Raw genomic sequence first — 7,766 nt, 5'->3', positions numbered from 1 at the left:
CCCCCGCACCGCCCGTTCCAATCCGTTCGCGTCCATTATGGCCGTGGCCGAGAGACTGCCCCCGCGGCCCGCGCCGCCCCCACAGTGACTGGATGACAGCTCTCGGGCCGCACACACACACACACACACACTCATGCACACAATTAAATTCCAGTTTTTTTTTTAAGGGTGTATTTATAGGTTCAGACGGTTGCGGTCTCGCGCGCGCGTGAGAGGGTAGGAGGCGGGTGGTAGGAAAGGTGTGCCTTCACTTTGGTGTGGTGCAAGGGGGCTGCAGGAGGGGCGGGGTGGGACGGGACGGAGGGTTCCCCTTTTGGCTCGTGACCAAAGAGCGCGCGGGGATCCGAAGAGGACAGAGGGAACGAGATCCCCTTCCCCCGATAGTGGAGCCTCAGTAGAGCAGCGGGCGCACTCGCAGCAGGGCTGGGGGCACACATCCTGTGGAATGTCAACCGGGGAGAGAGGTTCACCCATTTCTGCTGTCGCCCTTTTGCCCGACTGCCCCCAGAGGAGCCAACTGGGGGGGTTGGTTACCCCCGACCTCCCACTCCGCACCCCTCGCCGCGCCGCTGCGCGCACCGCCCTTAACCCGCTCCCTCTTCTCAGTCACAGGGTGCGTTTACCTGCGCGTAGCTCTTGCGCGCGGTTACGCTCCCCAAAAGGGCACGCGACGCTACTCGAAAAAGAGAACAGCAAAATATTGGTTAAATTGTAAACCTTCTTGTAAAATTTGTACAATTTTTTGACGACTTTTGTCTCACCCGAATAAACCCCTTTTTATCTAAAAGGAAAAAGGATTTTACTTATTTTCTGACTCTTGAAAAATGGTCAAAAAGTGTGAAATAATCTTGCTTTCAGGCACTTCACCCAAGTGCCTTCGGGCGCTTATCGTCACATGCTGTAGGGGACCTGCAAGTGAACCTGTAGTAAGGCCTTCCTTTATTTGTCCAGCAGAGTGGTATTTGTTAAACAAACACGGGCATCACTCGCCAGCACCGGCTGTTGCACTTTGACTTCGGCATCCTTCCTTCAGGACCCCCAGGACCCTCTGTGCGGGAAGCCGAACACAGAGAAACAATGGATAATTGGCGGGTCGGGCTAAGCCGGCGTGGCGTGGCGTGGCGTGGCGGGGCGTGGCGTGGCGTGGCGTGGCGTAGCGTGGCGGGGCGTGGCGTGGCGTGGCGTGGCACGGTCCGGCAGGACCGAAATGCGTTGCCCAATTTGCGGGGCTAAATGCTCTGCTCCTCCCCGCCTTATCACTGCCGCCCGCTGTATCGTTTTATCTCTCTGTCTCTCTCTCTGGCTCGTTCGTAGATCAATTCCTCTCTCTCTCTGTCTCTCTCTGTCTCTCTCTGTCTGTCTGTCTGTCTCTCTCTCTCTCTCTCTCGCTCCCTCTCCCTCACTCTGTCGGCGTGGCGCGGCTCTTCTCCTACACCACCCATCCTCCCTTTTTTGCTGCTCCCGGATCAGCCCTCGCAGTGCTGCAGCAGCCGGGCGGACACGGGGACAAGGCGTGGCCAGGGCGGGGCGGGGCGTGGTGGGGCGCCCAACGATAAAGTGGTTACCGAATGGCTGCCGGGGGCAAATTTGTTTCTCTGTCGCCGTCGGCCTGTCTCTTTGAGCCATCCCACACTCCTCTCCCCCCCCCTCTCACACCTGCTAACCAGGCCCCTCGACAGGAACGCGAGCAGCACGCTGCCCCCCCCCCCCCCTCTCACTCCCTCTCTCGCCCCTGCGCAAGGAGGCGTTGCCGCGCCGCCTGAGATAGATAGATGGCCAGATAATTCGGATTCCGGGCGAAAATAAGTCGAGCAGCCGAACTGGCGCAGGAGCTAGGAGGATTCAATTGGCTTCCTTCGCTTGACCCTCTTCGTCCATCCCTCACCCTCTTCTCTCCTTACCTCTCTCTCTCTCCCTCTCTTTCTTGCCTCTCCCCCCTCACCATAATAATTCACAAGTTTCTGCGGTTTCACCTGATCGCAAGACCCGTCGGAGCCCGCGTCCGCTCTGGCCGCTCGGCATTTGTTTGACGTCTGTTCGCGGGGGCGGCGGAGGCGGGGCTGGCGGTGCAGACCGGGGGCAGCCCCGCCGCCACGCCGCCACGGTACGGTTGGGAGCGCGCGCGGCAAGTTTGAGCGGTGGGACCCTCTCCGCTGCTGTGCCAGAGGTTATGCCCCTCCCCCACCGCCCCACCCCCTCTTTCTGGTTAGCACCTTGAGTCAAACCTCAGTTCTGGAGGCCGAGACCCCAAAGCAAGCGACCGCATAATCCGGAGATCCTAATTGGGGAACAGTCCAGCGGTTATACCGTGACCAAGTGGGGGAGCCGGGGCCGGCCAGGGCGACAAACTAATAAACACCTTTGGGGCCGCGGAACTTGCCGGCCGGCCGCCCCCGCCGCCGTCTGCCCCTCCTCGGCTTCACCACTAAGGCGCTCACGCACTCAAACGACCGAGGCTCTCGCTGCTGCGGCGCGCTCTTTCGAATGGTTGTTTTCAGTGTTGTTTTCCCCCTTTTTGTTGCAGTTCCGGAGAAGGGCTTCGAGGTCATCAAGAGCAAGACGAACCCGCCCGACCACGTGAACGTGACGTGCCGGGCGCACGGCGTCTTCCCCGAGCCCCGCATGAACCTGTACCGGGACCCCGCGCCCTCGGGGGCCGCCGGCAAGTGAGTAACCGACAATTGCATGCTCGTTACTGCGTGTGAGTATCGCACCACACTTGAAGGTGGGTGAATGCCTATTTGTGCACTTATGGGGGTAAAGGTATGAGAATTGAAAATTCATACACTTGTCGTTCATGTGTACGAATGAATGGTGTTCACACCTACAAGTTTGCGACATTCACAAACTTGTTTTTTCGGTGTATGCATATTTATTTTCCCTTGAATAATCTGATCACAAAATTAGATATAGTAGATTTAAAATATTACTTCGACGCCCCCACAGAAACTAATAACGTTCTCTGGTATGCTGGTCGCACAGAGCTATACTTTTGAACGCGCGTCACTCATCACTAATGTTGTTGCTCGCGCGGGGGTTGGGGCTTGGCCGTGCACTCTACACGAGCCGGAGTTAAATTTCCACCGCACACTTCCCTTGTTTCCGTTCCCTCCGGCGCGCGCGCGCGCCAACTTTGGCGCCTTGCTTTCCCCCCCGGGCCATTCGTGTATATATCCCCTATGCGGGAGTAGTTGATTCACACCCATGTGCGTACCGGGCGGTGCGGTGGGGCGACGACTGGCGGGGTGTGGCGGAGCGCGTGGCGGGTTTACGAGTATCGCTGGCCGTTTCACGGCTGGGCGGGACGAACAGGAGGGCCGCAGGCCGGGCCGCGATAGGCCACGGCTGGGCGTGGGGGCTGTTGACAACCACAGACCAGGACCAGGCCTCTGCCGGGGGCGGGGCGGGGGTGGGGTGGGGTGTGGCGGGGCTAGCGGCCGAGAGGCTTCCGTAGGGCGTCAGGCTGGATGTCTGGCTTGATAGGTTGCAGCAGTGAGGGGCTGAGTGCAACAGCTGCGCGCAGCACAGCAGCTGCGCTTCTGCTGCAGTCCAGTTAACGCCGGACGCTCCACTAAATCCTGCTTCGCTAGACTGCTGCCGCTCCGTCTGTTATGTCTGTCTGTCTGTTGTTTGTAGCAGACGGTGGGGAGAGCGGCCGAGCTGGGCCTGGGCTGTCTTTGTCTCGCTCTCGATGTGCACAGCAAATCGGAGGGGCAGACAGATAGAGAGCGAAGGAGGAGAGAGAGAGAGAGAGAGAGAGAGAGAGACGGAGCAGGACAGGGCAGCCAGGCCTAATGGTATGGCTCTGAACAGGTGCGGCACGACAGGGAAGCGGCGGCAGTGAGAGTAATGGGGCGGAGAGAGCGAGCGAGAGGGGAGACACGTGCACTGGGAACACGTGAGGGAGGGAGAGAGAGAGAGAGAGAGAGAGAGAGAGAGAGAGAGAGAGAGAGAGAGAGGGGGGGGGGAAGGGGAACACGTGCACTGGAAACACGTGAGTCGTGTGTGAACGAGAGGGGATCAGCCGGATATCCATATGCTACGTCAAATAAATGTATTTGTTAATCGATTGTTACATAAATGTAACAGGGAGCGAAATAGATGATGAGTGGATTACAACTTTCGCGTAATAAGGCACGTCCGTCATTGTCCCCCTGGGCCAAGTTCAACATGAAAAGCTGACATGTAGCGCCTGGTGGGTAGGCACCGTCTTGCCTGCAATGCATGCATGCACTGCGGGTTGGCCTAACCCGAGTCTCGCAGGCGCCGAACTCCCGTGATTTCCCATATGAATCTCAGAAAAACGGACGTAATTTCTGGATGATCTGTTGTCTTCGGTGCACCTGCCCTTGGTATTGTGCAGAAATGCGCACAGCGTCTCATACCGAAAAGAAAATTGTAGAATTTTACAGTCTGTAGTCTGCTCTGCTTCACACAAACTAGGAGGTGTGTCAGATATTATCCTCTCGAAAAAAGATACTTTATGCAAAAGTTATGGATGGTTACAAAACGAATTTATTTAAGTCTGATCAGGCAAACTAACATAATGCGGATTTGGTGAAAAGTGACGAGTAGTAAAAACTTTCACAATACAGGGTGGTCCATAGACTCCTTCCTTTATTTTGCTTATACTGTACCGCATGCAGGCGTGCGGGCGGGTTGCATACTCACACGGGGCCACAAGGGGCCGTGCGGAGCGACGGTAGGCAAGCCCGTTCGCACGCCTGCATGCGGTACAGCATAAGCAAAATAAAGGAAGGGGTCTATGGACCACCCTGTTTAATCTCTGTAATTGAGTTTTACTATACAATTTTTATTTTTCGTCTCTGTAGGTCGCACGGCCTCCCTGGCGTGACGGTCAGCACGGTAAGCCGACAGGGCGTGTTCGACATCACGGCCTGGACGCTCATGCCTGAGAGCGAGATCGAGAACCCCACCATCCTGGAGTGCGAGCTGCGGCTGCCGGACGCCAACTACACCAAGCGGAAGAGGATCCTGGTGTACTCCGGTGAGCACTAACAACACACGACTACTCTACCGCGCATCCTAGAAATCCAAGTGGGTCAATCTCGAACGCTTGGGTGTGAATCCGTTAGTACACTTGGGACACAAAGTGTACACATTTTACTGGAAAATTCACACTTTTTTTTGCTGGTCCAAGTGTGAGAATATAAATTAACTCACCAAATTTTTTGACATTAATACACTTTGACTTGTAGTTATTAGAGTTGGAATCGGCCACGTTGCCCTTGCTCGTCAAAATATTTATAAAAATAACGGTTGGAAAACAACTTCATAAGGTGGTCTTTTGTAATTTAATAACAATAACGCACAAACGGACGTACTGCATGCACATGGTATAATAGTGAGCGAAGATAATGTGCGATGAAGACGGGACGCGGCAGTGGTGTGCAGCAACGTAGAAAACGGACGGCCCCTTCGAGTCGAGTCCTCCTCGCCGTCGCCGCTCAATCGGATTTGGGTCGGGGCGGGGGCGGCGTGGGGGCGCGCCCGGGCGGGGACCGCGCCGTTACTTCACGTGGTGCGGACCATCTCCATGATTACAAAGACGCCGGGGTCCTTCGTCTGTAATTCACTCTGGGATTCACTCCGTCGGTCCTCATTTGGTGGACCCGACACTGATGATCCCACCATCCCCCCAACCCCTATTCTCTCCCACCCCACCTCTACCCGTTCTCCCCTTCACTCTGCCGCACCACGCGCTCCCCAACCACCCTCCTCACGCCATTCTTCTTGTGGAAGGCAACCATAATTCGGTTTCACTTTTTAAGTTTTTGGTAAACTTTATTAGAGATTCATCTCATCCCTTGGCGTTCGTCGCGTTTCGTTCGCGCGCGCGCTGCCTCGGCGTGGCGTGGCTCGAACCAACCCGGCGAGAACCCCGCCAACTTTGGGTTGGGTCTTAGTCACAGGGAGGGGGGTGGAGAGAGAGAGAGAAGGAAGGTAAAGACAGGGGGAGGGAGATGAAAGGTGCAGCAGCGGAGAGACGAGGGAGGAAGGTCGGAGGCGAGGGACCGACATCTAATTTCGACGAGTTGGTAAGAGCGTCGCGACGGCGAGGGGGCGCCCTTTGTTTCGACAACCGGAGACGGGAGGGGGGTGGGAGGGGCTAAATCCCCTCCCCGTACACGTCGGCCCCGCCGTCGCCCGCTCTGCGTCGGCCTCGGACCCCGGGCGGCCTGGGCCGACCTGCCCTCCAATAGGATTAGCACGGAGTGCCCCTGCGTCAGCAGCAGCAGCACATCTCGGTCAGCGGCGAGGCGAGCAGGCCTTCTGCCGGTGCGGCGGGGCGAGGGACCCCGAGGGGGACCGGCGGCCTCCTCGAGGGCGCGAGGGACACTCGGGAGGGAGACAACGAGGCCGGCAGCCCCGTGCCCCGGGGAGTGTGTCCCTAGGGTGTGGGCAACAATAAGCAGGCCGACAGCCAAGAAAAACATTCAAAACCAACACGGGAAAACGACAGCAATTTGTCAATAATAACTGTGAACTAAAACAGACACTCATAATTTCTGGGAGGGACGAAGTTTTCCAAGTTAATAAAGCCAACTCTTAAATAGAAGCGCGACCCTGGACGTCATATCCACAAGAGCATCGTCGGGTAGTGCGTCGTTCACCACTTCACAAGGTCCTTGAAGCGGAAACGCGAGTGTGTAAATGTCGTACACTTGAAGGAGTGTGTTGAATTTTCCTTTGAAATTCACACTTTAGCCTCAACGTTGTTTACGAATGGGCGTTAACACACGTACAAGTGTGCGACATTCACCCACAACGTTATGCCGGTGGGTGGGCGGTCAGTGGTGGATAATTATGGTGGCTCCTCGCTCGCCCCCGCTCTTTGCGCCGTGTGTCCTGGGGGTGGTGGTTGCGAACTGCATCGCTCATTGTCCTTGCCATTTTGGGTTATTTTACGGAGGGCAGCTCTGGGGGCGCGTTGGGTCCGTAGGGCCCGACCCTCGCCCCGCCGCCTCTTTTCTCTCGCCCTCGGCTCTCTCTCTTTCTCTGTCTCTCTCTCTCTTCCTCTCTCCGTCCCTCTCCATCTCTCTCCCTCTGCGTCCTCCCTTACTCTCGCCCGGAAATGGGTCCCATTCCGGGGGGCTCTAATTGTAGCTTGAGGTAAGGTCCCTCGGACCGGCGCAGAGTGAGTGGGCTCCCCGGACGCAAAGGGGGCGACGAGGGGGGTTGAGGGAGGAGCGGCTGTAGCAGCAGCAGCAGCAGCAGGACGGAGGTGGGCGCGCTGAGGCTGCCTCCCTGAGGACATCGCGCTGGCGGCGCCGCCGGGACACTGTAGAGACCGGAGGGGGGCTCATCTAGCTCACGCCAGCTGGTGCTCGCGCTGCCTGCTGCTGCTGCCGCTGCTGCTGCCGCTGCTGCCGCTGCTGCTGCTGCTGCCGCTGCCGCTGCTGCTGCCGCTGCTGCTGCCGCTGCTGCCGCTGCTGCTGCTGCTGCCGCTGCCGCTGCTGCTGCTGCCGCTGCTGCTGCCGCTGCTGCTGCTTGCTGCGGTACACATCCGCAGGCGCAACCGCCACCGCTTGCTCGTGCTTATTACCTAGAAGCTTGCCTGGCGGCGTGGCGCCGCTCGCTCGCTCGCTCACCCCGCCTTGAAATTAATCACATCCTCTTGAAATTAATTAGACGACACGCGCGGACTGTGTTTGAGAGCGGGGGCGGGGGGCGGCCGGGGGCGGCGTGTCTCGCGGGGGTTGCTTGCTTGGCTCTGGCCGCCGCTTCCGCCCCGACACGACGCA

At 57.9% G+C, this 7,766-nt stretch overlaps 1 protein-coding gene across 2 annotated transcripts in view; it reads left to right on the top strand.

The window, feature by feature from the left end:
- The window catches only part of LOC113213117 (uncharacterized), a 130,039-nt gene that overhangs the window by 100,338 nt on the left and 21,935 nt on the right, over positions 1-7,766 (top strand). For both annotated transcript variants that reach the window (XM_052267560.1, XM_026432070.2), the window contains 2 exons: positions 2,525-2,666; positions 4,833-5,008. In XM_052267560.1, the coding sequence (XP_052123520.1) occupies positions 2,525-2,666; positions 4,833-5,008 (318 nt within the window). The remainder of the gene's footprint in view (positions 1-2,524; positions 2,667-4,832; positions 5,009-7,766) is intronic.

Source organism: Frankliniella occidentalis, unplaced genomic scaffold (genome assembly GCF_000697945.3).
Source record: "Frankliniella occidentalis isolate FOCC.00 unplaced genomic scaffold, Focc_3.1 Scaffold54, whole genome shotgun sequence".
NCBI lineage: Eukaryota > Metazoa > Arthropoda > Insecta > Thysanoptera > Thripidae > Frankliniella > Frankliniella occidentalis.
Note: the sequence above shows the minus strand (reverse complement) of the source record. Positions and strands in the feature narration are given on the sequence as shown.